Source organism: Sorex fumeus, unplaced genomic scaffold, assembly GCF_029834395.1.
Source record: "Sorex fumeus unplaced genomic scaffold, SorFum_2.1 ptg000044l, whole genome shotgun sequence".
Classification (NCBI taxonomy): Eukaryota; Metazoa; Chordata; class Mammalia; order Eulipotyphla; family Soricidae; genus Sorex; species Sorex fumeus.
The window spans coordinates 27,891,940-27,918,019 of record NW_026606101.1 but is presented as its reverse complement, the minus strand read 5'-3'; the positions used below and the strand labels follow the sequence as shown (position 1 = coordinate 27,918,019).

General features: G+C 40.4%; 1 protein-coding gene across 2 annotated transcripts in view; it reads right to left on the bottom strand.

Moving 5' to 3' along the window:
* The window catches only part of SLX4IP (SLX4 interacting protein), a 237,844-nt gene that overhangs the window by 191,484 nt on the left and 20,280 nt on the right, over nt 1-26,080 (bottom strand). For both annotated transcript variants that reach the window (XM_056121714.1, XM_056121715.1), the window contains exon 2: nt 24,179-24,242. In XM_056121714.1, coding sequence (XP_055977689.1) covers nt 24,179-24,205 — 27 coding nt within the window. In that variant the 5' untranslated portion in view covers nt 24,206-24,242. The remainder of the gene's footprint in view (nt 1-24,178; nt 24,243-26,080) is intronic.

Genomic DNA, 26,080 nt, shown 5'->3' with positions numbered 1-26,080 from the left:
ATGGAGATGTTACTGGGCCCGCTCGAGCAAATCGACGATCAACGGGAGGGCCTTTACTTTTACTTTTACTTTATTATTAAAGAATCTAAAGTAAATATGAATAAAATACAGAGAATCCCAGAAACTTACAAAGTAGACATGATCTCAATACTAGGCTCATAATATACATTTTTTTCCAGGTAATGAGAACTGGGATGCTAACCCTGGTACATGCCTTTCCAGAACTGAATGGACTATACTTCCAGGACACTAACTACCCAACACTGTTCCTCACAAAATATAGCACAAGCCTCTGGGAAAAGGTAAAGTTCGCGATTTTATTTCTGATATTTTTTTTAAATGCATGGTCACATGTTACTCACATACAATGAAGTGACAGGGCAGCCACATTTCCAACAGAGTAGCATCTAAAAGAGTCCAGGGCCAGGAACAGAGGATGGGAAACTTGCCTTGCAAACCGCAGCCCCAGGTTTGATTCCTCAGCTCTCCATATGGTCCCCAGATCCCTTCCAGGAAGGCAAAGTCAGACACAAGGCCTGGGCACAGCCCCCCCCCCCCCCAAAACCAAAATAGAATAGATAAATAAAAATTAACAATAAAAGAACAGTAAATGAAGAGTGCTCCTTTACAGGATCTGGCTGATGACTGAACTGCTGTACGAAAAGGTCATTTCAATAAATGTAATTCCACGCAATTCCCTGTGACCAGACTTGCAAGACCTTGCCCAAGCTCTCACTACTCAGCCACACAACCCCACTCACTAAAAGTAAGAAGAATAAGGAAAGAGGAGAAGAAAGGCAGTAACTTTTGTCACAAAGTCAAGAAGTCTGTCCTAGGTCCAACTGGAACATAGCCCTGGGCTAGACTGAGGTCCTCACGCTTTCCAAGTACAAAGAGGTTCCTTGCTCTCAGTCCATCACTTTCAGTTCCGAAATGTGGAAAGGAAGAAGCAATCTTGTGTCAGTCACTCAAGACGCTTACTCTGTGGCCACTTGGTATAGTCTGGGCTGTAGGGACTATCTTCCACCGATGCGGTTAGTGATGTTGCTTCCTAGTGAGAACTATGAGACGGCGTACTTTAAATTCCCCTTGGCCAAACAGGCTACGGAGGGGAGCATTCACAGAACTCCAAGGCAAATGAATGTCATGATAGTTCAGGAATGAGCCAGCGATTTGAAAAGCACATTAGTTAGTTGCTGTTTCCTTGGATCTCAAGTGCAGTTGCTTTACAAAATGCGGAGCAATGATGCCCTCTACAGGGACATGATGGGTTCTGGCAATATTTTTATGCTGGAAAAAGTGTTACCGCAAGGAGCCTATATTTTGCATATATGCTGGGGAAAAAATTTAAACACTAGTCTAATTAGTATTAAAATCATGCCCAATCTGAAGGGTTAGGTGTTGGAACATTGTATGACTGAAAGCCAATCATGAACAATTTTTTAACTGTGTATCTCATAGTGATTCAATTAAAGAAAAAAAAAAAAGTCATGCCCAAGCAACTAAAATCCTAATGAAATACTTTGCCTTCTCGAGGGAAAATAGAAGCAAATTCCTCGCATTATGATTTTGGCTTTATTAGAAGCTGTTTTCAAAAGATTTACTTGAAACTTTTTCAGAGTTGAACTATGGACTCATAAGAAGAAATAGGTTAAGATGAGGGAAAATGTTTTTAATTAGATATGCCACAAATTGGAGATTACAACATTTCCTTTCTGGAAATTAGAATAAGACTGGTAAGAAATATCCCTAAGTTGGAGTGATGTCTCTCTGTTCTTTATGAGCCCTAAGTAAAGAAATTTTTTTTTTATAATTTTATTTATTGAATCACCGTGAGAGCAGTTACAAAGCTTTCGGGTCTAAGTCTCGGTCATACAATGAAACACCCATACCTTCACCAGTGCCCATTCTCCACTACCAAAAACCCCAGTATACCCCCATCCCACACCCTCCCCCTACCTGTGGGGCAGATGATTTCCACATTACTCTCTCTCTAAGTAAAGAAATTTTTAATCTTTGTTTAGTGAGAGGCGTGAGGCACCTCAGAAATGTTCCATATCACTCATAACCTGTGCAGATAGGAAAGAATCTGCACAGATCCTTCCTGTCAGGGAATGTGGCTAGGAATAGTGCTCTGTCAAAGCATGTGCAGAATATATACACTAAAGAACCTGTCATATATATATATATATACACATATATATATGGAAAATATAAGATGGCAATGTAAATTTCACACAGTGGTCAAAGAAACAATGGTGCGAAAGTAATCAAATTGAGAAAAAATTCGATTGTGTGTCAAAGAAAAAGTGTGTTACTGATTAATCCTGGAGTGCGCAGATGGGCACAGACTAAGGAAGAGAAAGTGAGAGAACAGGAAGGGAGAAACCACAGGATACATCATCTCAGGAAAAAGCAATGCATCAATTTCACAGCATAGGTGGGTCAAGGTCCCAAGTTCCAAGATGAGAACATGGGTCAAAGTTAAAGAGGAAAGGGAGAATATTACCAGAGTGCCTTCCATCTAGCTGGAGAGTTTAGATTAGATCTCACTGAACAAATGTAATCACTCTGATCATTTAAGCAAGGAAGTGACATGATGTAAATGGTGTTAAGAAATCACTGTCCTGGCACTCATCTAGATGAACTGAAAAGGAAGAACTAGGAAGACATAGAAATCATCCTGAGATCACCATGGAAATACAAACAAGATAATAATGGCTTGAATTGAAGAGACAGATGCACTAAACAGGTGACTATAATGAAAGATGAGGAGACCACATAATTTGACAAGCCTTGGGATATATGCAGGTGGCAACAGGGTCATTCAAAGCAAGAGTCAGTATAGAATAAAACTATAATGAACTGAATTCTTAGCCTGAAGGTTTAGGAATCTTTTCAGGCAGAGACTTCATGGAAGTAGGTGGAACATTGAAACTAAAATGAGTATGAAAAGCCAGGGCTGTAGTTGAACACTTTCTAGTCATCCAAAAAAAGAACAGATGAGCTTATACACACAAGGGAAAGGAGTGGGAAAATAAAGCCCAGAAAACTGAAAGTCTGGCCAGAAAGGCAGATAAAACACTTGGAAAAGGAAGTTTCATTTCAGATCCAACAAGAGCATTGTTTCGAAGTCAAGACTTAGAAGTAACTGCCCAACTGAGTGAGAATAGGACAGATGAATTGGACAACTTGGTGACTTTTTTATGAACTTTACTTAGAGTGTACCAAATAATCAGCAAACATCTAGTTGAATACAATCTCCACATGAGAAAAATAATAAAACAGAAAACAATGATGGGGGAGGGAAGTAACTCTTACTCATTTCTCTCCAAAACTTTAAGTCTCCCATGGAATAGACAGAATTAAAAAGGATTGGGAAAATGAAGACTTTAAGTACTGGAAAAAGAAATACAGAAAAATAAAAGTACTTCTTTCACCTTGAACAACTGGGCAAAGACAAATGACTTTACAAATGTTCTCAGGGATAAAAGCTTACAAGCTCCAATTTTATTTCTTGTGACAAAAAAGAAAAGGAGGGAGGCATCAAAAACTTGTGATTTGTTCTATTAGAATACTTTTATTTTTCCATAAAATGTACTGGAAAGTCAGCATCTAGAATTCAATATTATGAAATTAAGTTGAATTATGAAATAATGAATTTCATAAAACATTATGAAATAATGCTTCAAATTATGAAAACATTTTTCTATACCTTTTTTTCTAATGTAATAAGCAAAATATATACATCTATTTTCAGATGAACACTGATGATAAAATCAGTACCACATTCCCTTTTAGATGAACAGAAAAACCTAGGACACAGAATTTAAGTGATTCACTGAGGCAAACCAGCAAGACAAAAGCCCATTTGCTATTCAACTTTCTTTCTCTAGAAGTTCAAAGTGTTGCTCTTCTATACTATAGAAGGGAGATTTTACTATAAAGGGGAGATTAGATTCTTGGGCATATTTCTCTTTTTGTGGTAGCTCTAAGGAATGCAATGACAAAGGTTAACAAATTCAAAGGAAAACAAAATTACAATTGCTATAAAGTGAAAAGAAAATACATAGATAGTAAAGATGCAGGAAGTTTGTTTTTTTTTTTAGTTATTTTCCTAAACATTCATAAAAATCTTAGCCAGTTACTATAGATTTAGAAAAAGATTCATTCTTCCTATCCCAAAATCCCCCTGGCCCTTTTTCCCAGAATAAAAAGTGGACAACTATTAAGAGCAAAACGAAAAGCTTTAAGTCTCCTATAGGGGTGGGAAGGAGGAGGAGGGGATCATTACACATTCCCTAGACAAAGAGAGATCCACATTCCAGGGAAATCTGGCTCGCCTGAGTTTTTCCTTAAATACAGATTGACCTGTCACTAAGCCAGGCTCTGTAATCTTCCCAGGCTGCCACTACTAGGGAAGCCAGGAATCCCTTCTAATTAATCAGGTCCTCCCCACAAAAATGTTCCCACCCACAATAAAGTGGGATGGGAAGGGGGGGAGGGAGGGAAGCTTTGTAGCCAAAAGAATTCTAGACTTTGGTGTAATACCTAAGTAATCCAAGAAAACAGATGCAGGAAGCAGAGGAAATGATCTATAGTGGCAGTCAATGAGAAAGGAACATTTCACAGCACTGCTTTGCTGGAACCCATGTTTAAAATGTAACATCATAAGATGCGATTATTATTAGAATATGATCTGGCCAACCTTACATAGTTTTTAAAATAACTCTAAAAGCAGGAGATGAAGTCAAACCTTTTAGATGTAGACAACATATGTATTTCTACGGTACTTCAAAAATTATTCAATTTATTTTCTTTTAACTAAATCTCTGTGTTTTCATGGATGAAAATCTACAATTAATACAAGTAATACATCATATGTCCATATCTATTTGTTGCTTTCAAAGAAAATCGCCTTGCTTTAACCATGCTAATTTACCCTATCCTTAAGATCAATTTAACTCAAGGTAAATTTACTTTGACAAGGTGAGATGCTACAGAAAGAAGTCCAGAAGCAAGAATTTAGATCACATGTTGTCTAATTCAGTTATTACTAATCATAGTAGGCCTATGAGTGTTTGAAATGAACATATGGGAACTCAGATGTACTTTCAGTATACATTTACATACCCAAATCAATACATATATACAAATAGGAATCTGTGTATTGATAAATAAATATTTAAATACAAAAACAGACTTCATATTTTGTGACCATCTCAACTCTCATTGCAGCATATAAACAGAAACAATATATAAACAAATGGTAAGTGTTCCAATAAAACTTTATTTTAAAAAGCAGCTGGTGTGGGGATATAATTTGCCGGCCCCTAAATTAGGTAGAATTTTGAAAGCTCTGAAATAGTGAGGTGGGCACAGAACTACTATTAAGGTTACAAAGGAGGGTAAGAGAGAGTATGGCAGATAGGGTGCTTGCTTGCATGGGACCAACTTGAGTTTAATCCTGGGAACCACAGATGGTTCCCTTAAGCCCAACAGGAGTGATCACTCAGGGCAGAGCCTGGAGTTACCCATGAGCACTGCTGAATGTGGCCCCCAAACAAAACAGAACAAAAACAAACAAACAAATCTCTAAGTAGACATAGGGGATGAATCTGCTGCTGCTACTTTCAATGGAGAGAGCAATCACTGTCTCCGGGCCATGAACTGCACCACATTGATGTCAAAAAATCCTCAAGGCTATGACTCCAAGGACTCTCTCATCTCATCTACTACTGCTGTTTCCTGGAATTCTAGCCTAGAATGCAGTTACAAGAGTTCAATGTCAGGACCACAGCAGTTTAAAAAAAAATAAAAGTCTTCTTAAATGTATAAACATATAAACAACACCAACAAAAAAACTTTTCATTCAAAGGAAAAGCTATGTGCATGAAGAACTTATATTATTTCAGAGAAAGTCTCAGAACAAAAACTGGAGATGTTAGCGGCAAACCAGTCGTTTATTTGGTTTTCCATAACTTTGGAGACCATGTGGTATTCAAAATTTTTCTTTTGTTTTCAAAGGTTTTATTATTTTTTAATTGTTAAATTTTATTTTCATAAGTTTGTTCACATTAACTGATTACATTCAATACTTCAACACCAATACCACCACCATTACACCTTCCCACCACAATTATTTCAAATTTCCCACGACCATTCAAGCCTGCCTGCCACAGACAGATACTAAATAGGTAGAGTCTGGCAAGCTACCCGTGGTGTATTCGATATGCCAAACACAGTAACAAGTCTCACTATGGAGACGTTACTGGGCCTGCTCGAGCAAATCGATGAACAACGGGAGGACCGTGACCATGACCGTGATTGCTTATTATGAATATCATAAGAGGTCACATACCCCTGAAATTCTAAAATTACGAATTTTAGAATTTACAGAAATATCTCTGTAGGGAGCTAATCCATTTTGCTTAAATGGCGTGCGAAGGCAGTTTATGGGTGACAGTCAGGACCCCTAAGAGGAGGGGAGATGGGAAGGAACGCTACCATGTAGCCTGGAGTCTTCAAGTCTCAGTCCCAGATTCCGCGTACTTTGGTTTTTCTTCTGGAAGTTTGTGGCCACCAGGGGTTCATCTGGAGTGGGCGGAGAAGGGATACCTACCTGAAGTGCCCCGGCAAAATCAGCTCAGCATGGAGTCGGAGAGATCTCCAGCGAGCTGCTGTCTTCCGAGATCCACAGCTGAATCTAAGTCTCCATTCAAATATTTTTTAATCTAAAATGTAGATACTGTATTTGTGTATGTGAATTATTTTTTTCATTCCTTTATTTTTTAAGTCATAAACACATAAACACAGGTTTCTTCTATCCCCTCCTGCCCCTACCACCACTCTTACTCTCACTCATTAGGAATAAGCACGCCGAAAACTTTGGCTATCTGATCTGGTATTTCCACCATCTTTGTAAATACTATCATTACATGATTATTTCTTATTATATAATTTCAGTTTTACAGACTTTCTATTGACAGTGACTATAACCTGCCCTTCCCCAGTCTTTCAAAACTTGTTCATAATCTATGAAGTGCACCTATTTTTCAAAACTGGGTCATGTCTTATACTTGCTTACTTCTCTATCTCCCACAGACTATGGCATGCTTAGAGTTACTGAGAGTATCCCGCCTGCACAGCACAGCCTGGGAAGCTCACCATGGTGTATTTGATACGCCAAAAACAGTAACAACAAGTCTCACAATGGAGATGTTACTGGTGCCCACTTGAGCAAATTGATGAACAACAGGAGGACAGTGCTACAGTAATACACACTGACAGAACTAAAACAAAATATACAGGAGGAAAACAAAAAAACCTCTCAATACAGTTACATAAACAAAGCATTTTATAGGGTGTTTTTGTTTTTGCTTTTCTTATTTCGTTAGCAACATGATTCGCGGGAGGGGGGGGTGGAGGGGGGAAACACACCTCTGTTGCTTTCCTACAGAGTGCTGTTTTAAAGCAGGAACAACTCATCACTGATCATCATGGGCTTTGCCTTGGCCCTGACAACTTTGATTTCCTATTAATTTGGACCTTTCAATGTTATTCTTCCTCTGTTTAACCCCCATTTTGAAAAATCAATCTTTTAAAGTAAGATCACGGTCGTGGTCGTGGTCATCCCGTTGTTCATCGATTTGTTCGAGCGGGCCCAGTAACGTCTCCATCGTGAGTCTTGTTGATACAGAAGAAATATTTTAGACTTTGCATCTCTGAAAATGTTGTTCTCAATCACCTTAACAAGTGATTGGGAGCCTTTATAATGGGAGCGCTGGGTAGGAAACCATGATCTGGGTAGGTATCCATAGATGTAAAAGAGGTAAAAAAGAAAGGAAATTTGGGACTGAACCCGTTCCAGTTTAGCAGAGTGATGAAGAACTTCAACATTCACTTATTTCAGTTATACATTTTTTTTTTCTTTTTTGAGGAAGAACACTTCAAGGAGTGCTCTCAGGACTCCAGCACCAACTTCCCAAATACTGAGTCAGATAGGGACCCTCAATGCCACAATATCCAGAGACCTTAAAAGTTATGCAAAGTGGGACTGGGGGGATGGAGGAACAGGATATGACGGGGATTCAACTCAAGTCTTCAGATCCTTGTACTTAGAAGGCTTCCCTAACCCATAAGTCATTTCCCACTCCAACTTTCAGTTCTTTGTAACTGCTTTGAATATAATAAATACAAATTCTGATGCATCAATAAAGTGCTCAATTTATAGATTTCCTCATATAGTGCTTTTTGGCTTATAAATTTATCAATAATGTCTTGGAACCGGATCTATATAAATCCAACAGGGCTTTTCTTTCATTCTCTTAAGAAATGGTCGCTCCTAGGGAAAAACAATTTTAAAAAAATCTTTGCTTGCTGACCCAAGAAAGCAACATGGAAACTTATCATTCATCCAGGACTTTGGGAGAGAGAAGAGGAAGAATAAACAAGTGGAAAATACTGAAAACATCAAGTGAATGCCAGATTCTATTGTGGCTTACAAAATTACACTACCCACAAGGTGGTGGAATCCCAAACCATGAAATTAATATAAAGCCTGGTCCAAAACCACTGAAATCTTAATGGTCTTAAATATTTGAAACTGCTGCGTGAGAGAAAGAGAGAGAGAAAGACAGAGACAAAGAGGCAGAGACAGAGACAAAGTGAGAGTGTATATATAGAAAGTAACTGAAAAGGGAATATAATTAAAAATTATACATAAAAACAATTTTTAAAATAAATGAAGTTCATATATAATAATGGGGATAGAAACCATAAAGATACTATAAAATAAAATACTTTAAAAGTATCTGAGTTGGACTCCATACAATAGCTAAGATTTGAACTCAACCTAGAGATCCAACAACAAATCAGCGAGTCACGAAGACATGGCATATATACACAATGGAATAGTATGCAGGAGTTAAGAATAATGAACTTACATAATTTGGCAAATAAACATGCTAAATAAGTATGTAATTTGTCATGTTAAATGAAATAAGTCAGAAGAAAGATAAACACAGGATGCTATCACTTATACATTGTATTTAGAGAAGGTGGATAAGGAAAGGTAATGATTTAAAGGGAGGCTGACTAGATGTCCCTTGGACCCAAAATATAGGGAAGAGAAGAAAAGAGTGTAAGTGGGGGGAGGGGGGTAAGAGACAGAGGAGAAGCAACAGGGGCAAGTATCAATTTACATCAGTGGCACTAAGAAATGACAGAGCTAAATATCCAGATCACAGAGTTAACAACACTGAAATCATAAGACCTGGTGCTTTCATAAAATAAAGTCTGGGACAAAAATAATTCTTAAAATACTGGGGCTGGGACCAGAGAGATGGCACAGAGTTTATGGTGCTTGCTTTACATGTGAGCAACCCTACTTCAATCACCATCACTGTATATGGTACTCCAAGCACTACCAGCAGTGATTTCTGATTATCTCCCCCAATAATAATAAAATAAAATATGGGGGGGCTGGAAGTGTAGATCGATGGTATGATTCATATCTTGCACAGGAAGGAAGGAAGGAAGGAAGGAAGGAAGGATGGAAGGAAGGAAGGAAGGAAGGAAGGGAGGGAGGGAGGGAGGGAGGGAGGGGCGGGAGGGAGGGAGGGAAGGAGGCCTCAGGCATAGAAATTATTTATTTTGTTTCTGTATTTTTTGAGTTTTGGGACACACCCAATGGTGCTATTGGCTTACTCCTGTCTGTGCACTCAGGGATCACTCCTGGAAGTCTTGGGGATCATATGGGTTGCTGCAATCAAACCTAGGTCAACCACGGTCACGGTCCTCCCGTTGTTCACCAATTTGCTCGAGTGGGCCCAGTAATGTCTCCATCGTGAGACTTATTGTTACTGTGTTTGGCATATTGAATACCTCACGGGTAGCTTGCCAGGCTCTGCCGTGCAGGCGAGATAATCTCGGTAGCTTGCCAGGCTCTCCAAGAGGGGTGGAGGAATCGAACTCGGGTCGGCCATATTGGCTGCGTGCAAGGCAAATGTCCTACTGCTGTGCTATGGCTCCAGCCCCCTGCAAGGCAAACAGCCTACCCTTTGTACTATGCTCTGGTTCCTATTGTTATATTTCTATATTCAAACAGTAAACTAGGAGAAAGAAATCAATATAAAATTTGATCTACAATCACATAAAAATAATTAAGTACCTAATAATCTACTAAAAAAAGAAACTAAATAATTTGTATATCAAAAACTACAAGTCACTGCCAAAAGAAATAGAAGATACAAAATGATGTAGAGATAGTCCTTGTTCATAGATTGGAATAATACACTGTCAAAATGACCATCCATCCCAGAGTGTTATAAAGCTTCAATGCAATCCCTACAAAAAAATTCAATGACATTTTTAAGGGCATAGCAGAAATACTACTAAATTTTGTATGAAACACAAAAAACACTCATACCCTCCAAACAGTGAAAGCAATCCTAACAAAAGAGATGACAGAAACACTGCAGTCCCTGGCACTAACTGTACTGTAAAGCTTGAAGAATCAAAACAGTGTGGTCACAGAATGAAAGCAGGTTCTCAGACCAACAGAACAGAATTGAGAACCCAGGGATAGACTCACACCATATACAGGAGATTAATTTATGGCACTGGAGCCAAGAGTGTAGCATGGAACCTCTTTTATATCTTGTGCTGAGAAAACCAGTAAGTCATATTGTAAAAGACTGAAATTAAACCAGTACCTCAAACCACTCAGAAAAGTTAACTAAAAATGGTTAAAGACTTAGATGCTATATCCAAGAAAATAAAATAAGCTAAAGAAAACAGGACAAATACTCCATAACATCGATTTAGTAGCTTGCTAGTCAAGAAAGCAATAGCAAACATAAACAAATGAGATTACAGTGAAAAAAAAAAATCTTCGATGAGAAAGGAGAAAGAAACAACCAGTAAAACAAAAGCACATTTAAGCAAACAGGAGAAACTATTCACTCACCATACTTTGGAAAAAAGAGCTAATAATAAGAACTGCTATGTAAATGGCCCAGCTTCATTACTAATCTCGGAAGAGATGCAAGCCAAACCACTGAAACTCACGGGTACAGTTTTCAGGCTAAAATTTTTCACAAATTTTCTTTTACTAAATTTTTCAATAATTCATTCCATTTACCATTTCATTGTAACAAGTAATATAAAATTAATTATTTCGCACCTGCCAAGGAGACAGGAATTGGGGGCGGGGGGACTGGGAACAATGATGGAAGGAAGATCATACTGAGGGATTGGCATTGGAACAACGGATTCCCAAAACAACTGCATTATGAACAACTTTTTAAACCATGGTGTTTAAATAAAATTTAGAAAAGAGCGGAGGGGACTAATAACCTAAGATACATAAAATACTCATAAACCTCAACAACAAAACAACACCATCAAAACTGGGAGATGAAATGAGCAGACACTTCCCCCCAAAAGACAAAGATTGTCAATAGGTACATGAAAAACAGCTATCATAAAAATGTTCATTATTTCTTTACAAATCAAAAAGAAAATGAGATATTACCTTACACTCAAGAGAATATTCTATAACAAAAAGATTACAAACAAGAGGTGATAGAGATGTGGAGAAAACGGAATCTTCCTTCATTGTTAATGGGAATGTATAATGGTTCAGCCTCTGTGGAAAATGATATAGAAATTTCTCCAAAAAATTTTTAAAAAATATAATTACCATGACAGCTAAGTAATTCTACTTTTAGTTACTATGCCAGGAACACAAAATGCCACCATGAAAATATATATGCATAACTATGTTGACTTATAATAGTTAGGATTTGGAAACAATGCAGATGCCCAGTGAGAAATGATACAGAAGATGTGGTATTTACACAGAAAGTAAAACTACTCAGTTATTAGGAAAAAATGAAACTTTGTTGCAATGTAGATAAAAGGGGAAGGCATCAGGCTAAGCAAAATAAGTCAGAAAGAAAAAGACAAATTCTAGATAATCTCACACATAGGCAGTAAAACAAAGCAAAGAAATAGAGAAAGTCCATAAAAAACAAACCCATAGGCGGTATGGCACCACCACAATATAAGTCAACTTGTACCTGTAGGGCGAGTACATCAGCAGCCTAAATGTGTCTTCAAGCTTCCTGATACCCCCAAAATTGCTGCTGTGCCTCTGACCAGACCCCAACAACTTGGGACCAAGTTTCCAGAAAAATTAAAAGGCCAAAAGCTTATATGGGAGCCATGCCCACAAACCACCTCTGGCTCAGCTATACAAGCTCATTTATTCGCCTTGCTTCAGAGATCTATAAATCTCAAAAGAGATCAAAGGTCACAATTAACCTCGAACCCACACAAGGCTGAAGAGACTGGGGTAAATGAAAGGGGGGCAGGTTAGCCTGATACCCACCCAAATAGAGCCTCCACAGTCACTCACTCCCACAATCCCAAAATGCCGCCATGCTCCTGGCCTGACTCCACCATCTCAGGACAGAAGACCTCATTGAGATATAATCTGCTGAAAATTAGTGTATGCGGATTTTGTGACTGAAATCTCCAGGCTTTCTCAGGGTCGGGATGGGCTACCTTCCCCCACCTCCTTGTATTACCAAAAACCTCTACAGTCACATCCACACCCCAAACTGCCACCCATTTAAAAAAGCTACTGTAGCCTTACTATCCCAATAAAAATACTGAATGCCCTGAACAATGACCTCGTAGTACCTGTATTGTGAACCATAATGCAGAAAAGGAGAAGAAGAAATGAAAAAGAAGAAAAGTGTCTGCCATAGAAGGAGGCTGGGGGTAGGGGGTAGGGCATTGGGGGATAGTGGGAGGGAAACGGGGGACATTGGTGCTGGAAAATGTATGCTGGTGAAGGGATGAATATTGAATCACTGTATGACTAAAGCCCAATAATGAACAGCTATGTAATGATCTATCTCATGGATATTCAACAAAAAATTTTTTTAAAAAATGTAATATGGAGTTCATGCCCTCTTGAGTCAGCTTAATCACGGGTTAAATAAACAGCAGTATTTTTACATTAAGGTAAGGTAAAGGTAAAGGTAAAGGCCCTCCCGTTGATCGTCGATTTGCTCAAGCGGGCCCAGTAACGTCTCCATTGGAGACTTTGTTGTTACTGTGTTTGGCATATCAAATACTCTCAGTAGCTTGCCGGGCTCTCCGAGAGGGGCGGAGGAATCGAACTTGGGTCGGCCATGTTGGCCGCTTGTAAGGCGAACGCCCTACCGCTGTGCTATCACTCCAGCCCTTGTTTTATTTTTACATTAAAAAAATAAAACAACAATGACAACAAAAACATATACTCTGACAATAGAACTGAAGTTACCTAAGGAGGGAAGGAAGTGAAAAAGAATGGCCATATGGACCATGGTGGAGAGCTATTGGCACTTTGGTGGTGGATGTGGTAAGGTAACACTGTACACCTAAAACATATAAACAGTGAAACTTTTATAAATAATGTTACCTCAATGAGCAATTACATTTTAGTATGAAGGAAATTAAGAGGATGTGGAAACAGTGAGAAAAAAAAATAGGACAAATTTGGGACAGACAGTTTGCATGAAGGAGGCCCTGGTCTGGTCCCAGGCACTGATGAGTGATGCCACAACATGGAGCTAGGAGCACACTCCAAGAACCACTGGGCATGGCCCAAAAGCCAAAAACTAGAGCCAAAAAAAAAGTGTGGGGCGGGGAGGGGACAACTACAATTTAGACAGTAACTAAAAGTAAACATGCTAAAAAACAAATTAAATTGAGATCAAAGAGCAGATTAAACACAGATGAGATGTTTTAGGGAAATGAAAAGGATTTGTGGAAAATCACTCTGAATGCACCATAGATAGAAAAGCAGAGAAAGAACAGGTAAAAGGCCAAGTAGCACTAATAAACGCCCACTAGAGCAGTGTTCAGAGACAGCACATAGTGACAGAATCAGCAGAAAGTACGCCTGTCACCTGCTAACCACGACAGCCTGGAACAGTGCACGTAATCTGGCAGGGCAGACAGCCACAAATGGCCTCTCTGGATCCTAATCAAGCTGCTTAACTAAGGCCATGATCCCAGAGACTCAGAAACAAACCCTGAAACCCAGCGGCTTTTGGCATAAATGTGTCTGGACTCTGCAGTAGGTTATTGTCACCGGGCCACCCCAGGGAGGAAAGGGTGCTGTCCCTCCACCTACTCTCCCTTGGCGGCTCGGTGGCTGCTATCTGCCAGAGGCAATTGCACCATCAAGTTTGGGCCCACAATGACGAGACACATGGGGTCTCATGGGATGGGGGTGGAGCCGGCCCTTTCCTCCCCGTCCCAACAAGACCCCGAGTCACTGCCCAAGAACAGCCTCACTGGCTTCTGATCAAGCTGCTTAACGGCCATGATCCCAGGGACTCAGAAACAAATCTCGGAACCCAGTGGCTTTTGGCAGAGATGCATCCGGACCCCGCAGTAGATTACTGTCGCGGAGGGGGGTGGGGGGAAGGGTGTTGTCCCTCCGCCTGCTCCTTCTAGGCAGCTCAGTGGTCGCCATCCTCCAGAGACCATTGGACAATCAGGTTTTGGCCCTCAGTGATGAGACACACAGGGCCTCACGGGATTGGGGTGGAGCTGGCCCTTTCTTCCCTGTCCCAATGAGAATCCGAGTCACCACCCACTAATGGCCTTTCTGACTCCTGATCAAGCTGCTTAACGGCCATGATCCAAGAGACTCAGGAACAAATCTCGAAATCCAGCAGGTTATGGCAGAAATCCCTCCAGATTTAATTGTTAAAATTTCGGAATTTCAAAATTGCGTGGCCACTACTGCAGCCATGCAACATCATATGTTATTCATAACCAGCAATAGAAAACAAATTGTCTACTGTTGCCTTTTCAATAGATCCAAGTGTTGGGGTAAAATTCCAAATAATAATGGTGGGTATGGTGTCAAAATAGAGAGAGAGCAGAGAGAGAGTAATGTGGAAATCATCTGCCCCACAAGTAGGGGGAGGGTATGGGATGTTGGTATACTGGGGTTTTTTTGGGGGTGGAGAATGGGCACTGGTGAATGTACGGGTGTTTTATTGTATGACGGGGACTTAAACCCGAAAGCTTTGTAACTACTCTCACGGTGATCCAATAAATAAAATTATAAAAAATGGAAAAAAAAATACGGCAGGGCAGAATTTCAGACAGTAAAAATGGGCTTCCAGGAGGCAGAGAGACAGATGAAAGGGTTGAGCACATTCTGTGCGTGCAGTAGGCCTGGGCTCGAGTTCTAAGCTCTGATATTACAGGGTCCCCCAACTGTTCTCCCAGTCACCTCTGGGAGAAGCCCTGAGCCAGAGGAAGCTCCTGAGCACACCATCCTATAAGTCCCCTCCTCTCATAAACACATTTAAAAAAAAGAAAGAAAGAAAGAAAGGTAGAATTCCAATGCCTGGGTTGTGAAGCTTTAAAGCTGGGTCATTATGAAGCACTGGCCTCTGCCTATGTGTTCAGTTGCAGAGATATTATGGCAACATGATTTAAATAGAAGAATTTCCCATGTTTTTCTTTGCAGAGGGAGTGATAGTACTGTGGGTAAGGCACTTGCCTTGCATGACCCAAGTTTAGTACCTAGCCTTGCATATGGTCCCCTGAGTACTGCCAAGGGAGATTTCTGAGCACAGGGTCAGGAGTAAGGCTTGAGCACTGCTGGGCATGGTCCAAAAAAACAAAATAGAAATAAATAAATAACAAAAAATTAGGGAAAAAATAGAACCTGTCCCTTTCACTTTCCTGCAATTTATTATCCATGCTTGGGTACCTCTGCTGACTAGTATAATCTGGAAGTTAGGGTCAACACTGCTAGAATAACTCTGAGACAGGACACTATGCCTTGAACTATTTCTGGCATGTTAAGAAACTTAAGTCTAAGCTTTGGCCAGAACTGCTGCCCTGATGAGCCAGAGAAAATTTTTGAAAGATATATACAAGAGCTCAGTCCTTTTCTAAAGAGCTTGCAGGAGCTCAATCTTAGACAAGCAAATATCCTTCCAGGCATATATATATATATTCGGCTTCACAGAAGAATCCCAAAAGGAGAGAACACAGATAATAAAGAAAAGCAGTATGAGAAGAGAAATGGGCAAGATTTCCAAAAAAGGATAAAATACCCTTTTTTCTTTTATTTTTGGGTCACACTCAGCAATGCACAGGGGTTACTCCTGGTTCCTCACTGTCACTGTTCTCCCATTGTTCATCGATTTGCTCGAGCGGGCCCAGTAACACTGTGAGACTCGTTACTGTATTTGGCATATCGAATACATCACAAGGAGCTTGCCAGGCTTTGCCGTGCGGGCAAAATACTCTCGGTAGCTTACTGGGCTCTCCAAGAGGGGCAGAGGAATCGAACTCAGGTCAGCCATGTTGGCTGAGTGCAAGGCAGACGCCCTACCTGCTGTGCTATCGCTCCAGCCCACTGCTGGTTCACGCACTCAGGAATTACTTCTGGTTGTGCTCGGTGGACTATGTGGGATGCTGGGAATCAAACCCGGGTCAGCCACATACAAGGCAAACGCCCTACCCACTGTGCTATCACTCCAGCCCTGAAATACTCTTTTAACTGAACCTATAAGATGCATTGCATGCCAAAGAAGTAAAATACAAGTTTTTTGCTCAAGACTTCCTAGCAAAATGATCTACACATAAAGACAAAAATAAAATCTTTAAAGCAATCAGAGAGAAAATATGATGACCAAGAATCACAATGAAGCTAAAAGCAACAGTTCTAGTTCCAAATCTCCCTAGATGCTCTCCTACAATTCTCCCCATCCCCATGAACACAAGCTGTTAATCACATTAGGAGTGACAACTTTCCTGGGGTTGACCCTTTGAGCGCTCTGACCAACAAAATGTGCACAGCTGGCATAGGGATTTCTGAGCCCAGGTCTTTAGAAAACTAGCAAACCACACTACTTTTGTTTATCTAATACTTACTGTGGACTGGAGCAATAGCACAGCAGGTAGGGCATTTGCCTTGCATGTGGCCGACCCAGGTTTGATTACTCCATTCCTCTCAGAGAGCCTGGCAAGCTACTAAGAGTATCCCGCCCACATGGCAGAGCCTGGCAAGCTCCACGTGGCATATTTGATATGCCAAAAACAGTAACAACAAGTCTCACAATGGAGACATTACTGGTGCTTGCTGGAGCAAATCGATGAACAATGGGAGACAGTGCTACAGTGCTACAATACTTACTGTGGAACACTGTCCCTTAAAGCTCAGCAAACAAGCCAAGAGAAGCCCAAGCAACACAGAGTAAACTCTGGAATAAGAAGTGAAGGGCAACAACTAACCAAGGTGAGATTCCAACCACAGCCAGAATCAACTGAAAGCCATATGAGCAATCTCTTGGAAGTTGCTGCTGAACTGAATTCTCTGGTAACTGCAGCCCTAGGCAAGATCAAAAGGAGAAACCAGGCAACTGACGGAATCGTGAGAGAAAATAACAGCCCATATTTGAAACTACAAAGTTTTAAGGTGCTTTGTAAGCACTGACTGATAACTAAATCATTTCTTCATTGCAGTAAGTTTCCAGAAGACAATGGAAAACTATTTTCAGATTATTGAAAAAAAAATTCAGTGCTCAGCTGGAAGGCTCCGATCCCAGTCCTGGAACTCAAAGCCATTTCACCCCAGGTTGGGAACCCCCAAAGCACACTAGCCAGCCTGGGTAGGTCCCCAAAAGCCCCAGAAGACCCCATCTAGGCCCTGGAAGACCCCACTACAGTCCTGTAAATTCAAAGCTAACAGGCTGCACTCAGAACCACATCACTTTGTCCCGAGGTCAGGGCCCCCTGAAGAAGCAAGCAAGCCAGCACAACTAAGTCCCCAAAGGCCCTGGAAGGTCCCAGGTAGGCCCTGCAAGTCCTGCCTCCAGTCCCGTGAATTCAAAGCTAGGAAAATCAATATAATGCACCAGTATCAATATAAGAAAAAATAAAAATCATATAATCTTATCAACAGATGCAGAGAAAGCATTTGATAAATGCTTTGATTCATGATAAAAACTTCCAACAAAATGGGAATTGAAGGAACTTTCCTCAACATAGTCAAACCGTTTACCACAACCCCACAGCAAACATTATATTCAATGGGGAAAAACCTTCATATCAGGCACAGGACAAGGTTGCCCACTCTCATCACTTCTATTTAATGTAGTTTTGGAAGTACTTGCCATAGAAATTAGGCAAGAAAAATATATCAAGGGCATCCAGATAGGAAACAAAGAAGTTAAAGTCTCACTATTTGCAGGTAACACAATACTATGTCTAGAAAGCTCCTAAAAATGAATTGACTTATAAAATGGTATGTAACAAAATTAACACACAAAAACCCATGGCTTTTCTATATACAAATAATGAAAGAGAAGAGATATTAAGAAAACAATTCCTGAAGCTGGAGGGATAGCACAGCGGGTAGGGCATTTGTCTTGCACCCAGTCGACCAGGGTTCAATTCCCAGCATACCTTATGGTCCCCCAGCACCGCCAGGAGTAATTCCTGAGTGCAGAGCCAGGAGTAACCCCTGTGCATCGCCAGATGTGACCCAAAAAGAAAAAAAAATTTCTTTCACAATTGTGCCTCAGAAAATCAGGTACCCAGTAATCAGCCCAATCTTTGTATTGACCAATACAAAGAAAACAACAAAAAACCTACATAAAAGAAATAAAAGAGCAAGAAAAAGAAAAAGAAAACACATCCCCTCCTCATGAATTTAGCAGTTAACATTGTCAAAATGGCAATACTCCCCAAATCATTGTACAGATTCAATGCAACCGGAGAAGGATACCAATAACATTTATCAAATAGATGAACTACTCCTGAAATTGATATGGAACAATAAGCCCCATTGAATAGCTAAAGCAATCCTCAGGAAAAAAGAAGACGAAGATTATCATTTTCCCCAACTTCAGACTGTACAATAAAGCAGCAGTAATTAAAACAGTGTGATAATAAAATAAGAACAGACTCTTCAGATCATATATAATAGAAAATCCAAAGACAGATCCTCAAGTATATGGTCAGTCAATCTTCACCAAAGGAACAAAAAAATATGAAGTGGAGCAATGAAAGTCTCTTCAAGTGGTGCTGACAAAAATGACTAGCCACATACCAAAAAAAAAAAAAAAAAAACCCTCAGACCCCTCTCTAACACCATACACTGTAGGATAACATAGGTTTGTCATTTCTCCCTGGCCACAAGGTGCTTAGGTTTATTGGGTTATACCCATGACAGTGCTCCCAAGGCACTCCCATTCCTCTGTGTTTATCTTTAACCTCTTCTCTGTGCTCTGCTTCCCCAACCAGTTAATCACCATTTTCCCCTAAGCAGTACCACTGACTTGTAAAGTCAAATTCTCAGAAATCTATGATTTTGTATTTGTAAGTGAAATATTGCTTTTCTCCTTCTCCTTTCTTTTGCATAGTTTACTTCAGAGCAATGTCCTTTTTGTATAGACACAGGAAGACAACTAATGTTATGCTTTTGTAACTTGGGAGTTAATTGACTTGACTATATATACACCTAGGCATCTGTTTTCTCCACTTAAGCCTCAGTTGCCCTTAGTTCCTAGCATCCCAAAAGCAGGGTCCCAATGAGGGACTAGATGGACCCAGGGAAAGTTGTGAACTACCCTGACATTGAAACAAGCTAAGCCAAGTGCCATAATACTTAACTATAAGTTAAGAGCATGGTCATAGACAAATTCTGTCATGATCCAAAGAGCAACTAGATTAGGACCCTGCTAGGGTTAGGAAAAACTAATCTGATCTGAGCACTGTAGTCTAAGATCTATAGCAAGATGTCCCCAGGAGAGACACCCTACAAGCTTAATGTATCTCTTACTGTATCTATACAAAATGACTAATATTATTAAGTAGAATTAAGATGAATGTTTAAATGGTTGTTGGAATAAGGAAAGGAGAAACACACCCCTAGATGGCATTTCACCCTTGAGCTGAGCAGATCTCCAGGCTGCTGGAGACCTTTGTCTTATCTTAGAAGAGCTGCCCTCAAAAGAAAGGGCTTTTATATGTTGATTGTGCTACCTGACCTAGGTGCTAGTTGCTCCACCAACTTGAAGTCAAAACAAAATGGATTAAAGACCTAGATATCAGACCTGAATCCATATGTTACATGGAGGAAAATACAGACAGAACTCACCATGACATTGAAACTAGAGGCATCTGAAGGATAAGATAACACTGACCAAGCAATTAGAAGAAAAAATAAACAAACAGGATTAATTTAAATTCAGAGGTTTTAGCACCTCAGAGGAACCAATGACCAAAATACAAAGACAGTTCACAAACTGGAAGAAATAATTTGCCTTCCACTCATTCGACAAAGGCCTAATATCCAAAATATATAAAGCACCAACAGAAGTCTACAAGAAAAAACATCCAACCCTATCAAAAAATGGAGAGAAGCGATGAACAGGAACTTACTCAAAGAAGAAATACAAATGATCAAAAGGTATATGAAAAAATGTTTTATATCACTAATCATTGAGGAAATTTAAATCAAAAAAAGATATCATCACTTTAAGACTGGCACTTAAAAATGAACAACAGTCAGGTGAGGATGTGGTGAAAAAGGAACCTTCATCCACTGTTGGTGGGAACGTTAACTGGTCCAGCCTGTTTGGAAGACAATACGAACATTCCTCAGAAAACTAGGAATTGAGAGGCTGGAGTGATAGCACAGTGGGTAGCTGTTTGCCTTACACATGGCCAACCCAGATTTGATCCCCAGCATAGGAATAGGGTCCTCAAGCACCACCAGGAATAATTCCTGCATGCACAGGAGTAACCACTGAACATCACAGGGTGTAACCCAAAAAGCAAGCAAATAAACAAACAAAAAACCCCAAATAAACAAAAAACAAAAACTAGGAATTAAACTTCCATATGACCCAGCAACTCCATTCCTGGGAACATAATCCAAGGGCTCAAAGGTGCAATGCAGAAAAAACATCTTCACTTCTATGTTCATTGCAGCTCTATATACAGTAGCAAAACATGGGAACAACACAAATGCCCATGAACAGATGATGTGTTAAAGAAACTATAAGCAATGGAATACTACTTGGCTGTAAGAAAAGATAAAGTCATGAAATTGGCTGCAATGTGGATGGATCCAGAGAGTATCATGTTGAGTGAAATCAGAGGGAGAGAAGAGAAACAAGCTCAGAATAATCTCTCTCATATACAGGGATATAAAGAAACTTCCGGGAGGTATATCTAATGCCCAGTGGCAACAGAAACCAAGAGCAGAACTGGTCTTCAGTAGAAAGCCTGCCCTGGGACAGGGTGGCAGGGGATAAGTTAGGAAAGGGAACACTAGGACAATGGTGGAGGAGGAAAGCGCCTGTCACAGAGGCAGGCTGGGATCAGGAGGGAAACTGGGAACATTGATGGAAGGTGAAAGAATTGGTATTGGAACGATATACACCCTGAAACTCAATCATTAATATCTTTCAAACTTTGTAATTCATGGTGACTTAATAAAATAGAGCTAAAAATTAAAAATTAATTTAGTACCAGGGCTGCATGGCCGGGGCTGGAGCAATAGCACAGTGGGTAGGGCATTTGCCTTGCATGCAGTCGACCCGGGTTAGATTCCCAGCATTCCATATGGTTCCCTTAGGAGTAATTCCTGAGTACAGAGCCAGGAGTAACCCCTGTGCATCGCCAGGTGTGGCCCAAAAAGAAAAAAGAAAAAAAATTAATGCACAGCCTAGAATCCCAAAACAAACGGACGAGAGCAGTGCAGTCTCTGCCCCCGCGCCTCGGTGTTCCTTCCCGGAGTCCCTTGGAGGGGAGCGGGTTGAGCTTTCCTCCCCGCCCCGGCCAGGGCTACGGCAGCCAGAGACCTCCAGGACCAGCCACCACCATGCTGAGACCACTCTCCACACACCTGAAGGTACTGGCAGAGGGACAAAGCCACGCGGGTTCCGGGGCCGAGACCTCCAAGCCTACTCGAATTGGAGTCGAGCATCTTCCACCCAGATCCTCCAAATTCCAGTAGGCGGGGGTCACACCCACCACCTGGCCCCCTGGCGCCGTGTAATCCCATAAATAAAACCAAAGTAAGTTTTTTTTTTATTAGTGAAACACCATGAGGTACAGTTATAGACTTACAAATTTTTGTGCTTGGGTTTCAGTCACACAATGATCAAGTACCCATCCCTTCACCAGCGCCCATCCTTCAACATCACGTGTCCCAGCATCCCTCCCACCCCCCATTCCCCCCTTCCCACCCTGCCTCTGTGGCAGGGCATTCCCCCTTGTTCTCTCTCTCTCTCCTTTTGGGTTCTGTGGTTGGCAAGAGAGGCATTGAGTGGCAGTCATGTTTGGTCTATAGTCTACTTTCAGCATGCTTCTCCCACCCTGGGAGGATCCTCCCAACACCCTTTATTTGGTGCTCTCTTCTCTATCTGAGCTTCCTTTTCCCCTAGCACGTGTGGCTGGCCTCTAAGTCATGGAGCAAAATTCCTGGTACTAATCACAGCCACTCCTGGGTGTTAGTCTCCCATTTTGTTGCTTTATGTTCCCCAGAACCAAAGTAAATTTTTAGAGAACTAGTGAATACACAGTAAGTTCACCAATTACAATCTCAGGAAGATATACAACCGAATATGTGAATATATGGATACAAAACCAAAACATGTAAAAATCCAAAATAAGGAAAAAAAATTTTTTTCCTTCTTAATCTATGACTAGAAAGATAACATACGCTTTGCATCTGGGAACCTCAGGTTGGATCCCTGGTATCATAGTTTCCCCCAAGAACCACCAGGAATGACTCCCAACCCCAACCCCAAGCACTGTTCCAGGATTGCCCACAAACATTCCTAATTGTGATCTGAAAAATCAAATAAACAAAAAATTCCTTACCCAGGCTAGAGCAATAGTACAGTCGGTAAGGTGCTTGCCTTGCATGTGGCCACCCAGAGTTCAATTCCTGGCACCTGATATGGTCTCCAGAACACCAATGGGAGTGATCACTGAGCACAGGGCCCTGAGGATAAGGCCTGCGCACCACCAAATATGACCCAAAAATAACAAAACAAACCAAAAAAAAGTTCTTTACACAGCACATCTGGATTCAAAAAAATAATTATAAGCAACAAAGTTTATGAGTATGGTATAAATCTAAGTAAGAACTGAGGATAAAAAATGCAACTACAATATCAAACAGCACCTGATCAAATATTCTACTATTTTTTATCTCTCTTTTATTTTTGTTTTCTTTTCCATTTTTTTCTTTTTTTTATTACTTGTTTTTCCTAATTTGACTATTTTGATATTCCGAATTTGTACTTAATATAACACTAGCACAGAAAAAACTCTTACAACACCACATATAAAAACATCTCTGAGAAGTTACTATTATCAATTATTGGTCTCTCCTTACTTTCTACTACCCTTCCACACTTGAAAAAAAAAGAGTATCTCAGCTACAAAAGAAAAAAGAACACTTCTAAAAGGAAAATGAAGTAGCAGCAGGTAAGGAAACTCTCTCCTGTGATTCACCCGGGTATAGCATTTGACGTTTAGTTTGGTTTAGTGTCTGGGCCACACCTCACAGTGCTCATGGCTTATTGCATGGGGCCAATCCAGAGTCAGTAAGTCAAGCCCCTAAACTCCTAATCCATCGATATAGTACTTCATGTGTACTTTAATTTTGTTTTGTTTTGTTTGGGATCATACCCAGCAGAGAGGCGGATGCTCCAAGCTTAGTGCTCAGGGAACACCGTGATGCTCACTATCAAGCCTGGGGCTATACACAAAGCATTAGCACTAGCCCATGGAACTATCTCCCCAGGCCAACTTCTACTTTTTATCTCCTTTATCATAAAAAGTAATGGGCAACAGTGTGAATAATTCTTAACATTAAAGACTAACTTATCACCAAAAGACAACTCATAAAACACTTTAAGCTAGAAACTAACATAACCATATGAACTACAAATCTTCTCCCTCATCTCATCCTTAATATGCAGTTCATAATCGTCTACTTAAAGGTTTCAGTAGAATTTCAAATATAAAACATAAAAAGAAGCCAGAAATTTAATTTTCAATTAATACATTGCATTAGAAAATGTTCAACCATTTTTAAAGGCTATTAACAAACATTACTTACTTTAACAGCAAATTTCTTTGATGCCATGGCTTACTGATTCCAGAGTAATTACAGGCATTTAGACCTTTAAAGAAAGAAAAAAAAAGTAAAAATATGTACATCAAAATCTGTTTCTTTTTGGACATTACTTAGGAGAAAGGTTGGCTAAATATTCAAACAACAATAAGTATTTGTAAGGTAAGTGTTCTTTTAAAAATACTATGCTGACATAGTCATTAAAAAACTGTCCACACATACACAAAAAGAAGCACAATCCCAGATATAGTATACCAAATGTTTAAAGAACCAATACCATTTCCTAAATTCTTTTTTTTCAAAAAATAGGCGCAGAGGGGGCCAGAGCGACAGTACAGTGGGTAGAGCATTTGCCTTGTGCACGGCCAACCTGGGTTCGATCCCTGCCATCTCATATGGTCCCCTGAGCAATGCCTGGGGTAATTCGTGAATGCAGAGACAGGAGTAACCCCTTTTATTACTGTAATAAAAGGAAAAAAAACACACACACAAGTAAAAATAAAATTCTGGGTCAGGAATGCAACTTCTTGGGAGAGTAGGTACTTTGCAGAGGTGAGGGCTTGGTTTTAAATCACAGTAACAAGAGGATACTGCACAGATCAGGAGGAGCTCCTGAGCACAGAAGACCCCCAAAAAAACACAAAAAAAAAACCGAAGACCACCCATCTGTTTATTATTTTTTAGTTTTAAAAAAGAAAAACTAACATACTAGAAAGAATAGGAAACACACTTAATCTGAAAAAGAGCCTGTTTGAAAAGCCTGAAGCAGCGATCACATGTAACAGTGAGATTGCTTTCTCCCCTAAGATGAGAAAAATTCAGTGATGCCTATTCTTGTCACTTCTATTCAATACTGAATAAGGCCATCATGTAAGTAACATAAATAAAAAGCTTCAAACTGAAGGAAGAGGTAAAACTATCTTTACTTGGAGAAGGGAACACCAAGTAAAGGATGTTTGGAAGATTCTCTTGGGATGCGAGATGCGTGCTGAAAGTAGACTATAGACCTAACACAAAGGACACTCAAAACCTCTATTGCAAACCACAACACCCTAAAGGAAAAAGAGAGCAAAAGGGAATGCCCTGCCACAGCGGTGGGGTGGGGGGTGGGGGGGAGGGAGGGCTTCTGGGATCATTGGTGGAGGAGAATGGGCACTGGTGGAAGGGATGGGCACTCGATCATTGTATAACTGAAACCCAAGCATGAAAGTTTGTAAGTCTACAATGGTACGACATGGTGTTTCACTAATTAAAAAAAAAAACTACCTTTACTCACAAATGACAATACATATTTTCATAAATAAAAATCCCATAGATGTTTTAAAAATTATTAGAATTAATAAATAAACATACCCACCAACTGCCCCTAGCGCCATGTTATCCCATCAACAGCCAAAACCCAGGGACTATAAAACCCAGCTCCCAGAAGCTCCTCTTATTGTCTAGTTCTCCCTCTCCGAGAACCTGGCAGGCTACTGAGAGTATCGTGCCCACACGGCAGAGTCTGGCAAGCTCCCTGTGGCAATTCAATATGCCAAAAACCAGTAACAATGATGGGTCTCATTCCCCTGATCCGGAAAGAGCCTCCAATGTGGCACTTGCTAAAATATCAGGGCTAGGATGAATGGAGATGTTACCGGCGCCTGCTTGAAGAAATTGATGAACAACAGGATGACAGTGACAGTGACAGTGAATAAATAAACGCTGCAAGTGTGAAAGACCTACAATCAATATTCACTGTCACTGTCCTCCCGTTGTTCATCGATTTGCTCGAGCGGGCCCAGTAACATCTCCATTGGAGACTTTGTTGTTACTGTGTTTGGCATATCGAATATGTCACGGGTCGCGTGCCAGGCTCTGCCGTGCAGGCGAGATACTCTCGAAATA